Source organism: Dipodomys merriami, unplaced genomic scaffold, assembly GCF_024711535.1.
Source record: "Dipodomys merriami isolate MVZ:Mamm:240054 unplaced genomic scaffold, mDipMer1.0.p SCAF_3, whole genome shotgun sequence".
Classification (NCBI taxonomy): domain Eukaryota; kingdom Metazoa; phylum Chordata; class Mammalia; order Rodentia; family Heteromyidae; genus Dipodomys; species Dipodomys merriami.
Genome location: NW_027204492.1, coordinates 112,992,823 through 113,017,452, shown reverse-complemented (window position 1 = coordinate 113,017,452; position 24,630 = coordinate 112,992,823). Strand labels below are relative to the sequence as shown.

The 24,630-nt window shown below is 40.4% G+C and overlaps 1 protein-coding gene across 3 annotated transcripts in view; it reads right to left on the bottom strand.

The window, feature by feature from the left end:
* Positions 1–1,681: 1,681 nt before the first annotated feature.
* The window catches only part of Asb9 (ankyrin repeat and SOCS box containing 9), a 32,960-nt gene continuing 10,011 nt past the window's right edge, over positions 1,682–24,630 (bottom strand). For all 3 annotated transcript variants that reach the window (XM_070039291.1, XM_070039293.1, XM_070039292.1), the window contains 6 exons: positions 15,412–15,491; positions 12,198–12,305; positions 11,013–11,163; positions 9,161–9,295; positions 7,502–7,693; positions 1,682–1,893 (listed from right to left, as the gene is read on the bottom strand). In XM_070039291.1, coding sequence (XP_069895392.1) covers positions 1,769–1,893; positions 7,502–7,693; positions 9,161–9,295; positions 11,013–11,163; positions 12,198–12,305; positions 15,412–15,491 — 791 coding nt within the window. In that variant the 3' untranslated portion in view covers positions 1,682–1,768. The remainder of the gene's footprint in view (positions 1,894–7,501; positions 7,694–9,160; positions 9,296–11,012; positions 11,164–12,197; positions 12,306–15,411; positions 15,492–24,630) is intronic.

Genomic DNA, 24,630 nt, shown 5'->3' with positions numbered 1-24,630 from the left:
GAGCACTAGCCTTAGCAAAAAGAACTCAGGGACAGCGCCCAGGCCCTGAGTTCAAGCCCTAATATCAGCACAAAAGAATGAGGAAGAGGAAGAGGAAGAGGAGGATGGGGGGGGAGGAGGAGGGGGAGGTGAGGTTCCATGGTCACATTTCATTGCAATTACTAGATATGCTGGAATAGGAGGATTGCCAGTGTTAAGTAGAATCTATCTCCACAAAGTTTTCATTCGTGAATGGAAATTTCCAGGCTCTTTTTATAAATCATTTTATGATGGCTCATTTGTGAGAAGCAACTCTTGTCTTGGTGAGTACGTGGCAACAGTGCCATCTTCTGGGAGAACTGGTCAGACATTTTAGAATAACATTCTGTAGTCTGGGTTCTTTTCCTATAACAAATTAAATATTGAATCATAGAAACTATTATATTGGAAATATCTTTAGGAATCATCTAGGCCATAATGTCATCTGATAGGCCACGATTTTCCTTACACAGCAACCATGTTTTCTTCCTCTTGATGTAAGGGGACCTTAAAGTCATCTCTCAGAGATTATTCATACTCTTAACTATAAAAACTAAACCATATCACAGGTTTCCTATAAATCTGAAACTGAGAAGCAGTTAAACTTCATGTTCTGAGTACCTAAAGAATGCTTTGTAAAATAGCAGTTGTTATAATGATCTGTCTCTAGTTATGTATGGTTATCAAATACTCTAGAAGTGTGGCTAATCATAGGAACTGGCTATTTTATCACATTGTAATTAACTCAAAATTATAGCACATGTAGGTAGTGTAAGGTTTCTTGACCTAAGCATTATTTATATTTTGAGCTAGATACCTGTTAGATACCAATAGCATACTCTCTTTTTCTTATTTACTTAATTTATTTTTGCTGGTCAAGGGCTTGAACTCAGGGCCTGGGCACTGTCCCTGAGCCACTTTGTCCTCAAGACCGCTGCTCTACCACATGAGTCACCATGCCACTTCTGGCTTCTTGTGGCTACTTGGAGGGAAGTCTTATGGATTCTTCCTGCCCAGACTGGCTTTGAACTGTGATCCTCAGATCTCAGCCTACTGACTAGCTAAGATTATAGGCATGAGCCACCAAAGCCCAGCTTCTCCCTTTTAATGGTCAAAAACATAACCTGAGGAGGAAAGGGCAAAAATTACCCACAGATTCTTTTGATTCAGACAAAGTACTTGCCTCTATACTCTATAAAGGAAGTAGTTTTGTCATAAAACCAATAAATATTAGGAAAATACATGTGATCACAAAATGTCTTTCTTCTTTATTCTGCTTCCATGTCGTAGAGATGAAGCCAGGATAGTAATATTAGAAAATTCTGCTCAGTCAAAACTCTCTAGTGTAACAGCAGAAAACCTTTACGGCATCTGGTTTCTCTATCATTGATGTGGGTAACTAAACATATTGATCACACTGGGTCTCAGTGTATTATCTGGAAAAGGTAGCAAATAGCACCCACCTAGCAGGTTTGCTATCAGGGCTAAATTAAATGATACCCAAAGTGTTCCTTGCTTAGAGCTTGTTCAATATGTAGTATATGTTCAATAGTTGTTATTTTAAACATTTTCTGCCCAAGCAGAAAATGCTTTGTAACCCACAATACTGAGTATCACTGTGTTTCCATGACAAATGCAAATCCATTAAAACAAACTAGCCAAGTTGGTTTAAGTCTAGTTTTATTTTAAGTTCTAGACACAGATTTTAGTACTGTTGTCCAGAAATTTGCAAAGCATTTTCTTGACACGATTAAGCGTGCAAGAGGTACTCTTTCAGCTCTTCAGGGAGGAAGAGAGCACCTATCTTGTAATGCTGATGGCTACGAAAGCATTTCCGAATTCGCAGTCGGCACAGTTGCATTAAAGAAGGAGGCCCTGGAGAAAGACCATAAGACAAGTAAGTCATGCACGCACATCAGTGATGGAAGACTCTATCTTTTTTTAAGCATGCAGGATACAACATTGTTATAAGGAAATATGTTTAAGAGGGTTTCTAGTGGGTTTTTTCCATCTTCTTTCCTGATATCTAAGTGAAGTAAGCTCATTGGATTTTAATTTAGAACAAAATGAAAGACATTTAAGACTTAGCCTTACTAACAGAGGATTAAGGAAAAACTAACTTGGGAATTGCACAGCTACACAAAACTTCTTATAATGAAAAATATCTGCTTAATGATTTTCTCCTCTTTTATCTTAAAAACTACAGTCATATTTCTAGAGGTAAGCATGTTTCTTTTGTCTTCTTAGAAATTTTAAGATGTTTAAAGACAGTAAGTCCTCAGTGAATCAAAAGTGTATGCCATCAAGTCATATCATGCCATCAAGTCATTTTACATGTTATGTTCAGAGCTTCGGCTCATGGGTGAAAAGTGAACCAGTCTAAACTTTCCCATAGGGAACACCCAAAAGTTTTACACTTTAGGATGATGGCTGTCACCAAAGGGAAGTTAGAGGTTAGAGGGGAAAATAAAAGAAAAGATTTTTCTCTCCAGAGTACTCTGGACACTGAAGTATTTGGGGATTTCAGAACTTAGGGGGAGCTGTTACTGGCATCTCATGGGTAGAGGGCCAGGATATGACTCTCCAGTGTACAAGAAAGTCTCAACTGGCCCAAACTCTCAATAATGCTAAGATCGAGAAACCCCATTATAGGGTAAAAAGATAGCCAGTGATTTTTCCCCCCTTACTTTCACCCCTTGTATCAAATTATAATGGAGATTCTCTTTTAGTTTTTAGGTAGGGGTGTGTGTGTGTGTGTGTGTGTGTGTGTGTGTGTGTGTGTGTGTGTGTGTGTGTGTGTGTGTGTGTGTGTGTGTGTGTGTGTGTGTGTGTGTGTGTGTGTGTGTGTGTGTGTGTGTGTGTGTGTGTTAGGTAGGAGTGTGTGTGTGTGTGTGTGTGTGTGTGTGTGTGTGTGTGTGTGTGTGTGTTTTAAGAACACTATAAGCCAGGTGCCAGTACCAGTGGCTCACACTTGTAATCCTAGCTACTCAGGTAGCTGAGATCTGAGGATATCGGCTCAAAGCCGATCCCAAACCAGCAAAAGAGGTATTGCTAAAGTGGTAGAAGGCAAGCCTTGAACAAAAACCACTATGTAAGAGTAGGAGGCCCTGAGTTCCAGCCACAGACACAGACACAAAAAGAATACCTTAATTCGGTGGCGCATAATCAAGGCTGCAATTCAGAATTGTTGAGTCCTACCCTAGCAATATCGCTTTGCTCATTGTTGGTTCAGCCTGTGTATATAGATTTTGTTAAATGCACAGGCCCCATATCGTTCTGTGGAGTGGGAGAATACAATCAAGCAGATACTGTGACCTCTGTTCTCCACAAGCATCACCACAAGCCACAAGGAGTTACGTATCTCTTGGGCAATATGGAACCAACCCAGATGCCCCTCAGTAGATGAATGGATCAAGAAAATGTGGTATATATACACAATGGAATTCTATGCCTCCATCAGAAAGAATGACATTTCCCCATTTGTTAGGAAATGGAAAGGCTTGGAAAAAATTATATTAAGTGAAGTAAGCCAGGCCCAAAGAAACATAGGTCCCATGGTTTCCCTTATTTGCAATATCTAGTATAGGTATGAGTCAAGCGGAAAAGGTCAGATATGTGATGTTAGGAAAACGAACCCTTAGATGTGTATTTTAATGTTTTTGTTTCTTTCATGCATGTGTTTCTAATGCATTTATAAGATTATCTCTTTGTTGCTTTGTATGTCCCTCCCCCACAGTGTAACCCCCGCTTTCACTATATTTGATATCAGTATAACATGTGGAGGAGATGGGGACAAACAAGTCGTTTAAGGATTCAGGTGGACCTGTTGCAACAATGAGAAGTACAAAATGTCATGTCAAAACCAGCTTTACAATGTCGGTGTGGGGGGGAGGGGGGTATGATTGGGGGGGAGGGGGGAGGCTGGGAAGGGAGGTGAAGGGTAAACAAAGGAGGAGGCTGCAATGCTTGGTAAGAAATGTACGCATTATCCTGCCCATGTAATTGTAACCCCTCTGTACAGTATGTTCTCAAATAAAATAAAATAAAATATAAAAAAAAGAGAAATGACCATCTGTCTCCACTTCTAGCAGCACTTTCAGAAGGGCTTTATTGAAATTTAGGACACCTTTCAAATTCTGCCCAATGTGCTCAAGGCATACTAAAGCACTACCAGAAAGTGCACTATGTGGAAACAATGTTACCTAACCTTACTGAGGAATTGTGAAAGATGTGACTAATGCTATGTCATGGGCGACTGTAGGAGGTACTGATAAAGCATTATGAAGAACAAGACTTCCCAGCAAGCCCTATAGTGCAGAAAAGTAAGGTGTCAGTTTAAGCTCACTGTAACTATTGATGCCAAGTGAATAGCTGCTAGTGGCTATGAGAAAGAGTAGTGTGTAACAAGTACATCTCTAAATGCATGTGAACCCACAGCTGAACACACCACAGTAGCTTTGCAGCCACTTGCTGGCACCTGCAAGCATGAGGTTACTCTACTCTATAATAAGATTGGTAATTATATTTGTATGCATTGATCTATTCCTATGGATCTTGATTTCTTTTTTCTCCCAATGTAACATTCATGATGCTTCAAGGCCAAAGTACTTTCAGTGGGGAGAGGCTCTGCTGGGTAAAGCTGGCCAGAAAGGGATTTTTAGCTTTCATTGTGTGCCATGAGCAAATACAAGTTTCATTGGTTCTTAAAGATGGGCGAATATTCTGGAAATGTTTCCTTTTTCCCCTCTAGAGAAGGGCAAACATCTTTCCAAATGATCATGTAAAGCCAAATGTAGAACATGGTTGCATTTTTACCTAACAATATCGAGTCACCACACCACTGAAAGAGGAAAATAATCTCATTGAGTCACTTCCTTGGGCACAAAGAAACAATTGGGCTAGATTGGGAAGGACACCCAGAGCCAGGAACCACTGCACTGTAAATGCAGGTCTGACTTCCTGTGCTTGCTTGGGACCATTTCCGGTGGGCTTCCAGCCTGCTGAGAAACTCACTCAGATCCCCAAAGTGACTCACAGTGGTACAGCAAGCAGCAATTTTCTCCTGAGGCAAATCACTCTCTTTTTCTTTTTGTTCCTTTTGTTTTCTTGTCAGTGGTAGGGAATCAACTCCAAGACCTCACTCATGTTAAGTATGCACACTCTATTGGTGAATTATACGCCCTGAGCCCTAAATTATACTTTATAAACCAGTAGGATCCTTGGCCACACCATCACTATGCAAAATGTCATGTAAAGGAATTAAAAGTAACCTGGGTTTCTAGAAATAGCTCTGGGAAATGAAGTGGAAAGTAAAAAAGTGAAGGCAATTTAAAAATCTTATGAGACTATGAAAGGGGGGGGGGTATATACATCCTATGTTATGACTTTAGGAGGTCTTAAGACACATTTGCCTTGCAGATAACTTTCCCCAATAAAACGTATTTTAAAAATTGTGTTTTACAAATGTGTTGGTATAAAAAAATAAAATCCAGGGGCTGGGAAGGTGGCTCAGTGGTAGAGCACTTGCCTTGCATGCATGAGGCCCTGGGTTTGATTCCTCAGCACCACATAAGCAAAAAGAAAAAAGCCAGAAGTGGCGCTGTGGCTCAAGTGGTAGAGCACTAGCCTTGAGCTGAAGAGCTGAGGGACAGACCCCAGGCCCAGAGTTCAAGCTCCACGACCGGACCCAAAAAAAAATAAATAAATAAAATAAAATAAAATCCAGGGTGAGTTTTAGTCGTTTTCTTGTTCCTTTTGATTTTAAAAGAAATTAAGACATTTCTATGAGCCCTGAAACAGAAGAAATGAGACCCTTAGGCAGACAGACAGATAGCATTTTGGGGTTGTGTGCTGGAACGGTTGTTTGATCTCAGTGCCTCACGCTTTCACTTGGCTGGCTTGTTCATGGCTGGCACTTTACCACTAAAGCCAGGCTTCAGCCTGGTTCCTGGAGATAGATGCTCATGATTTTTCTGCCTAGAGCTAGCTCCAAACCATGATCCTCTGTTGTCAGTCTCTTGAGTAGGTAAGGTTGCAGCCATGAACTGCCTATAAAATACCTTATTATTTTTTGCAAAAAAGAAGAAATCAACCAAATGTCAATATAATTGTCCAGTGGTCATACCACTGTTTCTCATGAAGAGATCTCGCCAATGGACTATTTCTTTTGCTAGCCCTGCTGGCACTGCTCGAGAGGTTCAAGTCACCACAAGTACCCTGAAGCAGGAGGAGGAGGAAGAATTCTTTGTCCTAGTTTACAGTTCTGCCCAGAGCCAATTCTGTATCTCAACATATGGGGAGAGAATAAGTAGATAGGATGAAATCAGACTTCTTCTGAAAGGGAGACCTGCTTCAAAGTCCCAACACCCTATCACAGTCAATGCTCTAGAAAGCAAGCATGTACTAACATGGCTGCTGAAACATGTACAGACAATTAATATTGCAATCAAGTCTCTCCACCAACCAAGGAGTCTTTGCACCCTCAATCCCAGCCCACATTCCAGAAAACTACCCTCTCTTTCATGCACATGGCTCAACCACAATGTTTAGTTTCTTGGGTCAAGGATATCCATTCTAATTTATGAAGGAGTATGTGCTTTCCACTGATTGGTGAGAATCCCTACAATCTGATTGTTTTTTGTCAGTCGTGGGGCTTGAACTCTGGGCCTGGGTGTTGTCCCTCAGCTCTTCAGCTCCAGGCTAGCACTCTACCATCTGAGCCACAGCACCACTTTTGGTTTTCTGGTGGTTTATTGGACTTTCCTACCTTTGCTGGCTTTGAACCACGATCCTCAGATCTCAGCCTCCTGAGTAGCTAGGATTACAACATGAGCCACCGGCACCCAGCTACTTAACTGAATTTTAACCACAGAAATGTGTAGTAATTTAGCTCATCCATAGAACAACAAGACAGCCTTGAATACTGGACAGCAGCAAAATACTTTTGCTGTGTTATTCTCAAAAGTACTTCAGAAACATTAATTTTGTGTGTGTCAGTACTGGGCACTGTCCCTTAGCTTATGTGTTTGAGGCTGGCACTCTACCACAGCTCCACTTCCAGCTTTTTGCTGGCTAACTGGAGATAACAGTCTCACAAACTTTGCTGCCCAGGCTGGCATCCAACCATGAGCCTCAGATCTCAGCCTCTAAAAGTATGATTATAGATGTGAGCCACCAGCAATCCAGCTTAAAATTAAAATTTTAAATAACATTTTAATCCTTTAAAAAAACTGGCTTACCCCTATATGAATATTACATCATCCAAACAGTCTATCTCCAATGTACCAAACAGCAGTAAGGCTCTGTACTTCATGACTAGTACTGTACCATATTAAATAGTAAATAGACTCAGCTTCTAAACATCTGGTGATGGACAGAGAGTGATTTTGTATAGGACTGGAGACTCAGTAAGTACTTGCCTCCTACTAGAGTACAAAGTGATGTCTAGACATTAAAAGATTAGATTTGGGCAAAGGAGAAGCACCTTCTCGCTCCATGAATATCTGGGTCACAGGACTTTCCGGAGACACTAGATCTACTGGACGTTTGCCATCGATGTCCTTGGCATGCATGTCAGCTCCAAAATCGATAAGCAAACATGCCATCTTGTCATTAGACCCTCTGGCCACAACATGGAGCGGGGAATCCAGTCCTTTGCCAAGGTTGACATTGGCTCCTAAAGTCAGAAGAACAAAAGGGGATCAGCGAAGTATTATTGTCCCACCATCCTTCTCAAAGCCTGAGCGTCAAGCTTCCCTAACAACAGGGATCCATGGTGAGTATGGCAATTCTGTGAAAACAGGAAATAACTAAATAACCGGACTGCCTTGAGTAATATAAGGAAAATGCCATTTAACAATGGGACTGAAAGTACATCAGTATGAGATAATATAGCATAGGGAAGTAAAAAAAATCACCACTGAGAATTAAAAACATTCACATTATATATATATATATATATATATATATATGTATATGTATGTATATTTATATAATCCTAGCATCATCAAAGCTGCACATTCATTAGTAATAGAGAGTCTAAGTATTAGCCAGTACAGACTGCGAATGTTAAAATGATGAAATCCCAAATACATTAAGAGCAGCTGGAATCAGATCTAGGACTTCAGACTTTGTGATTTGGGCTGTGAAGCATAACCACCTCTTCTACACTGGAATGTCTAATCCCAAGATCACTGGGAAGGTGGCCAAGTTCTTGTCTTCAGATGTAAGGTAGAACTGTGAGGGCCATCCTCATCCCAATTCCACCCCTACACTCTTAGTATGTTGCTACCAAACTCAGAGCTTAGTTCACTGGGAAACGTGGGGGCCTGTGGCATTGCCTGAGCTACTCTTGCTGCAGCAAAATACGAATGTGTTGACTCCACAAATGTTAACTGAATTGGTCTTATGCTGTTGTTGAGTTTGTGAGGAATGCCAAACATGGAGACTTCCTGGCTAGGGGTTTTAAAATGGCTAAGAGCTTCCAATCTACTTGGTGATAGAAAGTGGGGGGGAGGGGTAAGAGAAGGAAAAGAGAAGTAGAGAGAATGGGAGAACTAGTAAATTACTGCAAAGCATTAAGAACTCTAAGACGAGTTGGGATAGAGTTTGGATTCTTGACGATTGAACAGGGTTTATATACAGAAAGAGGTGATCAAATGGTATTAAGAAAGGTGCTGGAAATCCTAGGAACATGAAAGGAAACATGAATAAGGAAAAGGTAACTATTTAAAATAAGCTAAAAATGGTATATGCTCAATTTCCCTAGTTAAAGAGAACTGGAGAGTCCCAAGCAGGAAAACTCCACCCAGATCCAGCAGCTTTGCAAGATTGCAAGATTGCAAGAGACAGAGGCAGAGGAAAGGGAAGAGAAAGGGAAGAGATCATTGAGGACTACCCTGGGAAAGTATCATCATCATCATCATCATCATCATCATCATCATCATCATCCTAGTTACAAGTGAGAGAACTAAGCTTCTGTTAAAACAAACAAAAACAAGCAAACAACTTCTTAAGAGCACAGTCTGCAAACTCTGATTAGGTCCAACTTCATTGCCCATACTCTTTCCTCCACTACAATACAAAGGTCTTTAAACATACATTTCATTTGTTTTTCTTTCCTTGCTTTGTTTTTTTGTCTTACCTGACTGGAGAAGCCTCTTGGCGCAGTCCAAATGTTGGTGTTTACAAGCTTGGTAAAGAGGTGTGCCGAGGTGGTTGATGTTATGGTCAATATCACCCCCATAAGTTATCAGCGACTCGATGCATTCTAAGTGCCCTGTAACCAGAAATATGAGGGTCAGGTTACAGCACACATTTCTTTAGCTAGAGAAGCAACATTATCTCCATTTCTTGCATGTTTAAATTTGTCAACAGATTCAAGGATCAAAAGTCATTTCCTTGGACTAGGAACTGATTTTAAAGACTGCCCTCAGTGAATAGATTGGCCACAAAATGTGAGCGACAACTGTGAAAGGAACTAGACTGGAGACTAGTGTTGAGAAGAGTTATGGAGGCACGGGGATAAATGTTTCCCTGAAGAAGAAAGGAAAGAGTATAGGCCCCAAAGGACAGGGAAGGAAAGTTAGTTTCACCAAGGTGAGGTCTGGGAGACAGAGGTGACAGCCAATACAGGTAAGGCTTAGAAGAAGATGCTAAATCCAACAAGACCAGTGTCCAGTCCAACTGAACTGGGTGAATGAAAACTCTAGTATTGACCTTGGTCCAGAATGTCATAAATTAAGCATTGCTCTTTTATGATTTCTTGTACCAATCCAGTGATAAGTATCCAATATATATGAGTTAGCATGTTAATGGTTAGGGAGATAAATATCACATGGGTTTATCCAGTCAAATGAAAAGCCAGTCTAGATGATGATGATGATGATGATGATGATGATGTTTTGATGATGATAATGATAATGATGGCAAAGACAATGGAGGTAGTGGTGGTGGTGAGAAAACACCAGAGAAAGTGAACTTTGCAATTTTATTTCTTTTCCTCACAGTTAAAATTATCAGGAGATCAGTGGCTTTATGAAAAGAATTTCTTAACCTAGAACTCAATATAACATCTAGAGTTTGCCAAATTGAACATTTGTTTCACTTGGCACACTTGGGTGACCCTCAGAAACTTGCTTTAAGGCCTTAAAAATAGAAGAATGGAGGACAAAAACTGGGAGAGAGCGAGGGACAGGGTGACATTGTCCAAAAAGAAATGTACTCACTACCTATTTTATGTAACTGTAACCCCTCTGTACATCGCCTTTATAATAGCAATAGTTTGTTTTTTACTTTTTAAATAGGAGGATGCAATCTGTTGTATAAAATAAACTGATTTCTTTTTTGTATATATTTTTATTGTAAAATGCTGTACAGAGGGTTTACAGTTACATGAGTAAGGTAATGAGTACCTTTCCTATTGAGCATTGCTACCTCCTCCTTTGGTTTTTGTTTTGTTTTTTTATTATAAAGATACTGTACAGAGGGGTTACAGTTACATGAGTAAGGTAATGAGTACATTTCCTATCGAGCATTGTTACCTCCTCCTTTGATTTTCCCCCACCAACCATTCCCTCCCACCTCCCCAACTCCTCCCTCCCCCACGACATTGTAAATAAAATAACCTGATTTCTGAGGTCCCGTGTTCAACAATACATTCAGCAAATGTATTAGATATTCAAGACAAATAGATGATTGATAGGCGACTATGTGTTAAGCCCCATTCCAGAAATGCAGGGGAATTCTCAAGGTTATTTGTATCAGAATTCCCTGGAGGACTTGTTAAAACAAATACGTATTTGTTAGGCCACATCCGCCGAATTACTGACTGAATGAAGGAAGCTGGAGTGGGCCCAGTGGTTGATCAGTAGACCCTCTTACACAAATGTCTTCAGTAGCAGGACCTTGCTTTGAGAACCACTGCTCTCAAAGATGCCTCTTCTTCCCTGTTTCTTGACATTCCATGAAAAACCGAAATGTTCCAACAGATTTACCTCTTTTGGCAGCTTCGTGCATGGGGGATGCCACATCGTTGACAGGGTGCGGGCTGGCCCCGTGGCGGAGGAGCAAATCTGCACATTCCCGGCTGCCGTTGACACAAGCGTTATACAGGGGAGTGTGCCAGTCCACGGTGGTACAGTTCACCTGGAGGAAAAACAAAGTTCCAAGATAAAGACAGCCAATGGGTGTCCTGCGTTCAAACTTAAAACTCTTCCACATTTAAGATGGTTCTGTCATTTCTCTTAACCTTTAGTTCCACAGCTAGAAAATGGGAAGGAAAAAGCATCCCAACTTCTAGAAGATTGTTAAAAATAAAGAAAAAAAAAACACTTCGAACGAGGTACAGCATGTAAGGCAGCAAAAAATGTTAGTGAAGTTTTCTCTAAACCACATCCACCCTGAGATTGTGAACATTTAAAATAACTTAGGATAATTTTCAGAGCTTGAGAACTAATCTCCTGATATTAAACTTTCAGCCTCAATCAATCAATCAAGTTTCCTCACAGCAGCCAGAGTAATCTTCTAGAAACTGTGAAAATATAATTTTTTTAAATTAAAAGCATGACTATTAATACAAATACACAGTTAACACATGCCCAAAGATCTTGCTCAACTCATTCACTAACAAGCAAATCAATAAGGGAATCAGTAAAATGGTAAAGCCGACGCAAAAGAGAATTTATGTAGTCAGTGGGTAGACTGCAAGAATATATTTTTAATATAAAACTGGTTAGTGTCCTATAAAACTAAAGCTATGACCTTTGGGCTTATCTTTTCTAATGTGAGAAATCAGACAGAAATTTACAAGTTAACATCTAATCTCACAATGTTTAGACTACAGTGGAATAGTAAATAGCAAAGCCAAATGATCATGGACTCGTCTATATTGTTAAATAATTCTGTGGTGACTCAAATGATACTGTAAAATCAATCAAGTATAGGACATGAGTGTGGCACAAAAGCAGCCCTGGGCACAAACTTCAAGAACATGCCCACGTTTCAGAGAAGGCCCCAGGAGCCTAGAGCGAGTAGCTTTTTCAAGTTTGCACCCAAGATGCCTCTCTGACTTCACCTTAGCCCTAGCATTGTTTCCATATTTCCCCAAATAGCTAGAAATCTCATGATGGAGTCACCCCTGGCTCTCTACTAATGGAAAGATTACGTGAAACTGTACTTACCCGAGCTCCATGGCTGAGCAAAAGATTTACACAAGATGAATGGCCTCCAAGACAGGCTTCATGAAGAGGAGACACTTGGTCTGCAGTGATGAGGTTTACAGGCCAACCCTGGCAGAGAGAAATTGTCTGAGTAAGTGACTGCACAGCAACAGTACCCTAGTATTTGTTTTGTTCTAGTAACATAATCCTTTTTTTTTTATTGTGAAAATACCATACAGAGGGGTTACAGTTACATGAGCAAGGTAATGAGTGCATTTCTTATCAAGCATTGTTGCCTCCTCCTTTGCATAATCCTTCTAAGTGTTGTTTTTTTTTATTGCCACAGTGCATGAAGGTGTTGATGGTGATGCAACAAAGAAGCAACCGTCCTGTGCTGCAAGGGAGAGTGTAACATGGTACAATCACTAAAGCAAACAGCTTAGTAGGATCTAGCTTGGTTGATAATGCACGGCCCTACAACTCAGCAATGTTATTCTTAGTTTTATACATTCAAAAAAGACACTTAATTAAATACTTAAGAAGATTAAGAATAGCATTGATGGTGATCACTCCAACAACCCAAATGTCTATCTACAGTCGATTGGAAAATAAGCTGATTTAATCATTCAGTGCATTGTCACACTAAACAAGTTATAACTGCAAGCAACTAGAGGATGGTGGTTGCAAAAATAATGAATAGCCGGGTGCCGGTGTAATCCTAGCTACTCTGGAGGCTGAGATCTGAGGATTGTGGTTCAAAGCCAGCCCAGGCGGGAAAGTCCGTAAGACTCTTATCTCCAATTAACCACCAGAAACCAAAAGTGGTGCTATGGCTCAAGCCTTGAGCTCAAAAGCTCAGGGACAACACCCAGACCCAGAGTTGAAGACCCACAACTGACAAATAATAACAATAATAATAATAATTATTATTATTATTATTACTATGAGCAAAAGAAGTGAAACATCACTGCCTAAATAAAATATATTAACATAATAAATAAAAATAATAAAAATAATAAATAAATAATAATTAAAAATAAAACAAATGATCACGTCAGTATAAAATATAAAATTAGACACAACTAATCACTGTTTCAGACTACATACATATACATAGGAAGTAGGACCATGGGAAAAAAAAGTAAGGGAATCAGACCAATGGTGACTTCCATGGACTAGGGAAAAGACTGGGCTCCGAACACACACCAAGGGGAAAGGAGCCATCCATGTGCTGTTTTTCTACTTATTGACCTGGAAGGCAGTCACATGGTCATATTCGTATCATTATTTTGTTAAATTGTTAAATTTCTTTTACATTTATCATATTTCTCAATTAAAAACAATGTCAAGTTAGCTGGGCCTAAATTGCTAGCAAGTAATTATTAAATTCTAACAAATTAACACGTTATTCTTTCTTGTAGGTCAATTTAAAAGGAAAATTTGAAACTACAAGGGAAAAAATACAATACATACACCTTTTAGGAAGCCCAGATATACTTTAGTATTTTAGGAAATTAAAATGTATTAAATAATAGAATGGAAGTAGAGGAAAAATGAGGAAGGGGGTCATAAGTTCAACAAGAAATATACTCCCTGCCTTACTTATGTAACTGTAAACCCTATGTACATCACCTTGACAATAAAATTAAATTTTAAATTAAAAAAAAGTTTTTAAAAAAGAATCAAAAAATAAGCAAACAACAGCCAAGCACCCGCGGCTCACGCCTGAAATCCTAGCTACTCAGGAGGCTGAGATCTGAGGATCATTGTTCCAAGCCAGCCCAGGCAGGAAATCCATGAGACTCTTACCTCTAATTAACCACCAGAAAACAGAAAGAAGCATGTGGCTCAAGTGGTAGAGTGCTTGCCTTGAGTAAAGAGATCAGGGACAGCACCCAGGCCCAGAGTTCAGTACCCACGACCGACAAAAAAAAATCCATTGACCCAGGGGGAGACGGCGGTTGGGGGGGCAGGGGGGTGGAAATAGGAGAAAAATGAGGCAGGGTAACTAGTTCAACCAGAAATGTATGCCCTACCTTACTCATGTAACTGTAACCCCTATGTACATCACCTTGACATTTAATTTTTTTAATGATTTAAAATAAAGAATCAAAAAATAAACAACAGCTGGGCACTGGTGGCTCACGCCTTGAAATCCTACCCCCTTCAGGAGGCTGAGATCTGAGGATCATGGTTCAAAGCCAGCCCAGGCAGGAAAATCCATGAGACTCATCTCCAATAAACCACCAGAAAACCAGAAGTGGCATATGGCTCAAGTGGTAGAGTGTTTGCCTTGAGTGAAGAGCTCAGGGACAGCACCCAAGCCCAAAGTTCAGCACCCATGACCAACAAAAAATAAAAACAAATAAACTCTGGGCCAGGTACAGTATCAGTATGATATTTTCCAGATCCATACATTTCCCTGCAAATGATATAATTCCATTCTTCCTGATGACTTCTAGGTAATTACTGCAAACATCATTCAGTCTACTGTGGGACCTCAATGCTACTGACATTTTGAACTAGATAATATTTGATGGGAATGTCTGTTACAGAGCTTGGAAGTGGTTTCTAGCCACTAGGTGCCATTATCACCATCACTACAATATGGCAACCAACACTAGGTCCAGAATTTCCAAATGTTCCCCCCTAAGGGCCTAAATTGCTGAAGTTGAATATTACTGTTTTACATGATAACTTTATAGAACAGAGCTGTCTACATAAAGTGAAGGCAACTTGAATGCACTAATTTGTTGGTTGTTCATTTAATAGATATTTACCACAGTATCTATTGTGTGCTTAGATATGTATTAAACTCTGGTATGACGCCAGTTTTTGAAGAAGAAATCAGGTATTTAGGAGGAGATTCACCCATTTTTCTTTTCGCTTCTTGCTTTTTTTTTTTTTTTTTTCTCATGGGGCTTGAATTCATGTCCCTGTGGCTGAGCTCTTCAGCTCAAGGGGTCCCAAGCACTCTGCCACCTTGAACTACAACACCACTTCCTGTTTTCTGGCGTTTAACTGGAGGTAAGAGTCTCATGGATTTTCCTGCCTGGGGTTGGCTTTGAACTGTAATCCTCAGTTCTCAGCCACCAGCATCGGGCTTCACCTCCTTTTTCTTAAGAAGAAATTGATATCTTACTATCAGTCCATGATTTCTTTTGCTCCATTTGGCATAGTCATAAGATGTGGTGAATATTTGCCATTTGTTTTTCAAAAAAAAAAAAAAAGCTACCTGGCTCAGGAGGTTACGCAGGGACAGAAGGCGGCCATGGATCGCAGCATCATGCATTGGGGACCAATCTGACACCACATCTGTATGGAAAGGGTAGACAAGTTACATCCTGCAAAGGCACTGAAACTGTAGGCTCATCCTTGCCTACAGTAAGAGCCTAATGCATCCTGAAGGAAAACTTGACACTCACTCAACCAAACTTGCTTTCAGCATTTCCCCTCTCTGGCGATGTATCTTTCCTTTCCCTTCTTTTTTTTTCTTTTCTTTCTCCTTTATGAACACAACAGGGCCTTGTATTTGGCAAGCGAGAGATCTACCACTTGAGTCATGCCCCGTGCCCTAATGATATTTCTTGTTCAGTTTATTGGAAATGGAACTATTGCAGTGCCCAAACTAAGGACAACAGAAGTAGCCTCAGAAAGCATGTTAAGTGAGATAAGGCCAGCCATAGAGTATAGTACCACATGGGAGCACTCAATCAACACTAGTTGATCTCATAGTATTTAAAACAGAATGGTGCCTAGCAGACACAAGGGTGGGGAGACATGGGGGAAGGTGGATTAATGGGCACTAATTTATAGGCAAAAGCAGCCCGGTTGTTTCATCGCTTAGTAGGGTAACTCTAGATGAACAGTTACTTACTGTGCATTTCCAAGAGCCTGAAGAAAGGATTTTCAATGTATTCATGGATGGATAATAAAACTAAAAGCACTCATCTTCCCCTAGGCAACCATACCCTACAACACTCCTTGCCGTGACCCCACTGAACCATCTCCCCTCCCCTTCCCTCTGAACAAACCTACCCCGCAGTCTTGGAAGAGAGCTTGAGAGCAAGGCCGCTTCTGGCACTGATGCCCCTGCTGGACACAGATGCTGTTGAAACCTTGAAACTCTCCATTCAGGAGAAGCTTGCTATCCCATCCTGCCTCTGTCTGTCCCCACCTCCATCTGCCTCCAACCTCACTTCACTTTTTCTGCCTCAAATAAAGACACTCTAGTTGTAAGGATGGTACGCCATTTCCTCTTCAGTCCTGCTGAAGGAGACTTGGTTGCCCTTCCCAGGTTTTCAGCCTGAATAAAACCTGTTGGTCTGTGGAGTTCATCTTTCTCCTTTTTCTTTCCTTACATTCACCATAAAGATATGGTATCTGGGGAAATAGGTACGTTTAACCTGATATAAACACTACAACATGTATACATGAATCATAACATCATACGCATAAATATGCACAAGTGTTTCGTTGTACCAGTTAGAAATTAAATTAAGTGTTTTTAAAAAAAAAACGAAGAGGCAGGTTGGGATGACTGCACTTCCATTTGCACACTGGTTTCAAAGGCAAATGACCCCGTTTGTTAAGTGAGAGCTTCGTTAATTACCAGCATTAGTGTGTTCAGCTGTGGTTGCCAGTCTAGTTTCCTGCTTGAAACAAACTTTGGCATCTCAGCAAACAGTACCATATACTAATAGTAGTAATCATGTAATTACATACATCATTAGGTTTGGAATCAAATGTAAACTGAATTATATCTATTTATAGATTACTTCATGTCCTAATATTAAGCACAAATCACAGTTCAATCTGACCTTGAAACAGTAACATTATTAATACCCAAAGGCCACATGCCAATTCAGTTGAAAGCAAGCCCTGGATTCAGACCCACTGGACCTCTTCTGGGCTTTGAGTTCCTCACCAGACTTCTTTTTGGTAAAGTGAGTCCAATAATATACTTATTCATAGCTGAATGCATATTAGCTACTAGTATTAGCTTGTCCTGATACTACACAGAGTCTGGATTACACCCTCTAATTTTGGCATTTAAAATAACAAATTTGTCCTACAGCCATGTAGGAAGAATACAAATTCTCAAGAGAGAATCCTGTAATCCCTATTCCAAACATTAAGTGCTTTCCCTTTCTCCCAATCATTAAAGATAGGTAGAACTGAATAAGGACATAAGCCAAACTTTTTTTTTCTCATCTCCTGCTGCCTCTGATTTCCAGAACCAACAGATGCAACGAGTCAGAAAATTAGAAGGCTTGTCTGAGCTTGTGTAAGCTCCAGCTCTGCCCGCTTTGGTCAACACGTGTCATCCCAACAGGATCAAAAGACGTCATACAAGTTTTTCTTTGTGTGGGAGCTAAGAGCTCCAAAAAGCTGAGGAAACCTGGAGGCCCAGGATTGTGCCTAGTGCCATGCATCTTCAATGGCCATGACAGAAGCAGGAACACTTTGTACTTACATGTGTTGGCTAAGGTCTGCCTGCCTGCCACCCGGAGCCATCAATGCCCGGGAACATCTGTCCCAGTGAGCAAATGATCATCCTTCCAGATGGATTCACTTAGCATTGAGTACATAAAAGGAAACTGAATGAGCCACCTACACACTGCCCATCCAATACTTTGCCTCTGTGGTCACTAAGGTCTTAAGTTATCTCAACTAAAATCTCCCAGGCATTAGGCCCAATGGGTACTCGATTAGAGTCCTTACAGTATTCCCTTAAGTTCCCAATTCTCTCAGGAAAAAATATGGCTGCTCTCAGGGCTTGGCATCTAAGTCTAGACTACAGGTATGAAAAGATTTAGCTACAAATTCGAATGAGAAAGACAAGAAATTCCATCCAGGTAGCACTGATAGTGCAGTATGCATTCACACAAAATCTAGATTGGGAAGATCCAAAAATGGAAAAAGGTTTGGAAAACCCATTTTAAATTGATTTGCAAATGTGCTCTAATGGATGGCCATGTGTATGACTAGCCCATATTTTTTTTTCTTTTCAAGTGCTCAGCTAAAAAATACAACTTCCATGCTCCTCATCTTTCTTAAAGCTACTTAAGATTATTGGGGTTGACAGCCTAAATGGGCCAGGGAGGTAATTTGGATCCTAAAGTGTAACTGTTCAGACTTCATTAATATATTATGTTTAATATATTATTAAACATACTGATTTATCATATAATCATCACTCCTACTTAATGCAAATAATGAAGTATACACTTCTCCAAGAGAAAATTAAAGGCAACTTGATGTTTTACACCCATGCAGAATGTAGTATTTACAGAGACAGCCTGTGTAGGGAGTATTATTGTTTTTCTGGAACACATAAAAGGAGGCTGACGATACTAATAACTGTAACTAATTAGCAAACTAACACCTTCATTGAGCTTAATTCACATACCATACAACTGACCATTTGAAAGTGGACACTTCAGTGTTTTTCATTATATTCACAACATTATATTCACTCATTACCACAATGAATGGTAGAAGATTTTCCGCATCCCACCAAATAAATCTGTGCCCATTAGAATTCACTCCTCATTTCTACTTCCCCCAGACCCTGGCAACTATTGATCTACTTTCTGTCTTTATGGGTTTGCTCGTTCTAGACAACCTCATATAAGTGAAAGCATACAATACATGATCTCTTATGAATTTTTCTGTTCATTTAGCACATTTCAAGATGTACCCACACTGCGACATACATAATTACTTCTTCCTTCTTTGTCAAATAATCATTGTATGGTTTATTTATTCATCTTTGGATGGAATTTGTGTTGTATCTACCTTTGGCTTAGAATTAAAGATGACGCTACAAGCATTTAAGTACAAGTGTTGGGGTGGATGTATATTTTTAGTTTCTTAGAGTGGAATGTCTATATGATTGTAATACAGTGTTTATCAACCTTTTGAAACTGTTTCCCGTTTAATATTCCCATCAGCAATGTATGAGGTTTACCTAACTCATTTAAAGTCATTTCAGTCTAGGATTTGTTAAGCCTGTCACAGCATGGTTATGCTCCTGCCCAGAAGAAAAACATGGATCCTTGTAAAGTCTAAATCTACCTCAAATTTATACAAGAGTCAGGTGCTGGTAGCTCACGCCTATAATCCTATCTACTCAGGAGAATGAGATCTGAGGATCACAGTTCAAATCCAGCCCAGGCAATAAAGTCCATGAGACTCATCTCCAATAAACCACTCAGAAAATCAGAAGTGGCATTGTGGCTCACGTGGTAGAGCGCTCGCCTTGAGCTGAAGAGCTGAGGGACAGTGCCCAGGTCCAGCGTTCAAGCCCCACAACTGACCAAAAAAAATTATTCAAGGACTTTAGCCCCAGCAGATCAAAACAATTGATTATGTAACCTAAAACAGTGAAAATAAGTAGGCTAATGAGTTAGCATTTTTGTAATCTTCAAATAGCATACAGATACACACAGTCCAGCAGATACTATAATTTGGAACATGGATTGGTCTACATCTTTGTTTTGCTCTAGAAAGCAGTAAAGAGCTATGAAATATACCTTCTATAAAAACAAATTAGGGGTTGTAAACAAGGACCTATAGACTCAACAAATACCCAGTTAAACCCCTAAAGAGCCTCATCTTTTCTCCTGCTGACAGCTGGAAAGAACAAATTAAGCAGTGGAGGGGAGGGAGCTAATTTCCTTATAGAACTTGGATGATGATCGCAGAGGATACCGCTCAACAGATGTAGGGACCCAAGACTATAATATTCTCTTCCACTGACGCCACAAAAGTCTTCGAAACCCATCATTATCTATATGAAACATATTGTATAAGCCTTTGGCACAGCCATAATCTATTGGTTTTGCTGCCAAATAAAAACAGGTGCCAAATGGGGTTGCTAGCAATACCAAGGACCCAGTAGAAAGAATACCTTAAGGGTAAAATAGGGCAGAGCACTCTCATAATTAAAAAAAAAAAAACTCCACAAGTTTTCCAATCAGTGACATTAATCTTATTTTTTTTAAATGTGTCTTTCTCAAACCTGCAGCACATTAGGAAGGTTGCCATTTTATTTTTATTGCACTTTCTGGAATGATTTCTAAAATTGCCATTATTTCAGGAGAGATTTTAAATGCACTAATCAGTACATTCTGAAAAGAGCTATTAACGAAGCTCTGAGAGCTCTAGTGAATACGGAGCAATCTAACCACCTTAGGAAACATTTTGAAAGCCAAGAGGAGAAAAAAAGGGAATTTGGGTTGTTCGCAGGGGGATGGGAACATTTGCCTTCAGTCTTTGGGACAACGTAAGGATGGATTCAATGGCCTAAACCAACAGTAGAGAGGATCTGTTACTGTGTTTACAATTATGATGCACTTCAGTTTTTATTCCAGGACAAACAGAAAAAAATGAGAGAGGGAGAAAAAGAGGGAGATGGAGAGAGAGAGAGAGAGAGGGAGAGAGGGAGAGGGAGAGAGGGAGAGAGGGAGAGAGGGAGAGAGGGAGAGAGGGAGAGAGAGAGAGAGAGAGAGAGAGAGAGAGAGAGAGAGCACAGAGAAGTGGAGATTTAAATTCAGAAAAAAGCGAACAGAGAGGCCCCTAAGACAACTCTTGAACAAGTTGTTCTGGTCCACTATGGTTCTTTTCTCAGCTCCATCACCTAGCCCCTCCCTCCTTTTCTCCTTTCCCCACTCCTATTCTCCTCCTCTCCCATCCTGCTGCCTCTTTCTATCCTACACAGAGCCCTCAAATGACCACATATTCCATTTAGTAGGATTCTCTTAGAAATCACCCCTTCTTAGAATCATGTTTCACTATCTGAAAATTCACTACCAAAGAATGCATTTGTTCCCTTCCTATACTTGTTCTTTCCTGACTTGTACAAAACAAGGTCAATTTTGTGAAGAATCTATAAAGAGTTAGCTACCCATCTTCTTACCTCTACAGGTGTGAGCTCTAAGAAAAAACCTAAACAATAGACACCAAAATGGGGACAGGGTTACCTGTCTGGTGAGCTTATGATGGCTAATGTATCCCTCAATGTATTTTTAAGGTTTTCTAGAGCTCTCATAACTAAATACTACCAACTAGGAGGCTTATGACAATACAAATGGTTTGTTAAACAGTTCTACAGGCTAGAAGTCAGGAAGACCATGTTCTTTCCAAAGATTCTAGGGAATAATCCATCCTCACCTCTTTGGAGTCTGGCATTAGTCACCAATCACTTGGCACTCCTTGACTTGTAACTACTTCACTCTCATCTCTGCCTCTGTTGGCACATAGCATTCTCCCTGTAGGTTTTCTCTCCTTTCCTTCTTAAAATTCTAGTCATATGGGATTAAGGGCAGCCCACTGCCATGAGACCTCGTTTAAACTAATTATATCTACAATGCCACTATGTTCAAATAAGGTTGAAGTACTCAGGATGTTAGGATTTCAATGTGTCTTTTGGGGGAAGGGGATATAATTCCCTCCTAACAAGGTACTCTTCAAGGTTAAAATGTACTCTTTCTCTGCTCATAGAAGAATGAAATGTCCATAGAGTCAGCTGCCAATCTTTATACCCTTTTCCTCTCTACTTCCAGAAAAGGAGGCAGAGGACAAAAACCCTGCAGCAGGGAGGTGGGAGCAGCAAAATTCCCAAAATGAACATCACCTGGCCCTATTTGCCCTCTAGCTTATCCTTGGCCCGGGGAGGGAGGGGAAAGGGAGGACATGATTTATCTGGACTGCCTTTCCTGGCATAGCCAATTAGAAACAGCCTTCTGAGTATTCTACATTCCAGACTTTACCAAGTCAGTACTTCCAAACCATAAAGACATGCAACCAACTAGAAGAGGTTTTACCTGAGGTTTCAGAATGGTATAAAGCAGAAAAGAAAACAACTTGGGTAGAAAAAAGGGAAAAAACCTAAGAGTAACTCAGCTTGGTACCCAAAGGTTGTTAGTCTGATTCAGAGAAGGAGGGTACCAGTGAGAAGGCAGAGATGTCCAGTCATCTTTGAAAACAGCTCTTTAACTTCGTGTAATTACAACCTCCAGAATTTCTTCCTGCTTCTGTGTCCTTACTCATCCTACATCTTTGGCTGTCCCAGGGCTCTGTCATTGGCTCTCAGCTCTTGGCCCTCAGAAAATTCCTCCTTTACCTAGATTTCAACCACAGCTCCTCTGCAGAACATTCCGAGGTTTCTAACTCCCAACCTGTACTCATTGCCAACCTCAACCGCATGTCCTCCTGCTGCGCTGAGCCTAGTTATTGCTAATTTTACGTTCAAAACAGAACACCAACATGCCTTTTTTCTCACTCTATCCCAACCCAGCTTCCCTCCTATCTAGCTCTTCTGAGATTGATTTTGTGCTGTCTCCTCTCCTGTAGCCCTTGTATCTAATTAAGCAGCATGACCTGATTTCCCTTGCCTTTCACATCGGCACTCTTTTCTATCCCCTTTTCTTATTGTGGTTGGATTAGTGCAATGGATCTCAAACAATCCCTGTCAGCATTACTGAAGCCTTGGTGGGAAGGAAGGTTCCTAGGCCTACTCCTAGACCTACCATTTTCTTTGTAGCTTTTGTCTTTTTTTTTTTCAGAGCTAAGGACCAAACTCAGGGCTTTGCACTGGCTGCAAGTACTTGTCCAGTGAGCTAAATCCCCAACACCTAGACTGGACATTTTCATCAGAATTTGCTTGCACACGCCTTTTACAAAGTCCTAAGGCGACCTCCTAGGATATCACCCAAGCTTACCCTGATGTGTATATTATGTTGATTTACACACAAGCTTCATGATTGCCAGGTCTCTGCTCCAGTGCCACCAATGGCTGTCAACTTCCTGATTAATAAAGGTTAATCTCCTTTATGCAGCTTTGAAAGCTACTCCATCCAGTTCCATCTCTAGACTTGTTCTTACTAGACTTGAAAATACTCGGCTGTTTGGCTGTAACAACAGGTTCTCTTTGTAATCAGCCTATCTCTGAATGTAACATCTACCCACAGTGAAAAGTGGCGACTTTACCTCTCCCCTCTAGAAACAAACAAAAACAAAAACACCCTTAGCTGTAAAATAATTGTGCGCCAACGTTAACCATATTATCAATCATTTTCTTTGATTGGCTTGATGCTTTAAAAACTTGTTTTTAAAAAAATGGATTCTTCCTGCCACTATGCTCTTCTATTGCTTCAAACTTGTGTTTACCATATAATGAGCTATTCTGCTCTTTGTGAGTCCAAATCATACTCGCCCAAGGAGTGAGTATGAGAAAAACGGAATGAGTAAACGAAATGAGCACATTTGCTTGCTCAACCAGAAATAAGGTATTTTAGGTGATGGAGGTGTGGATCAAATAGTAGAATATCAGCAATAAGCAAGTGTGCCATATGAGGGAAAGGCCCTGAGTTCAAGCCCCAGTACCAGCCAAAAAAGAAAAGGAAAAAGAAAGAATGCATTTTGGCTTTTATTTCTTTTTTCCCTTTTCTATACCTATATATTCCTAAATTAATAACTCTCCTATGACTTTAGAGTTCTGATGACAAGTGTTGCTATCAGCCTACAAGGACACTGGAATTAATGATCTCTCCTCAAATGCTTGCACCATCTTCAGGATCTTTTCAGCCAGAGGCACATTCTGAACACTCACCAAGTGACAGTGACCTAATACACGGGCTCTATACACTAGCAAATACACAGGGCTCTATACACTAGCAAATGCACAACTGAGGAGGTTCAATCTCATACCTGTAATTAACCTCTTCAAAATATAAGAGAGTTTTCTTGCAAAATGATTCAATCAGAGCCAGGGGCAACTGGCTTATATTTGTAATCTTAGCTACTTAGGAGGCTGAGCTCTACCGATCATGATTCAATGCCTACTTAGCCAAGAAAGTCAAAGAGACGGTTCTGGCAGCAATAAACCACCAATAAGCCAGAAGTGAAGATGTGGCTCAAATGCTAGGGCATCAGCTTTGAATGAAAAAGCTAAGGGGCAGTGCCCAGGCCCAGAGTTCAAGCCTAGTACTGGCATACATTAAAAAAAAACAAGGTTTAATGGTCAATCATCATTTATAAACTCTAATCCCACCTAAATGCCAAATACCTAATATGTCTTTTTTTGCCAGCCCTGAGGCTTGAACTCTGAGCTTTTCTGCTCAGGGCTAGCACCCTACCACTTGAGCCACAGCGCAAGTGGAGCCACAGCAGCGCATCTTCTGGCTTTTTCTGAGTAGTATATTGGAGATAACAGACTCACTGACTTTCCTGTCCAGGCCAGCTTCGAACTACAACCTCAGATCTCAGTCTCCTGAGTAGCTAAGATTATAGGCATGAGCCACCAGAGCCCAGTATAAGAAACCTTTTTTTGTTCTTTTCAGTTGTGGGGCTTGAAATTGGGGCCTAGGTGCCGTCCCTGAGCTCTTTTTGATCAAGACTAGCACTCTACCACTTTGAGCCACAGCACCACTTCCAGTTTTCCGGTGGT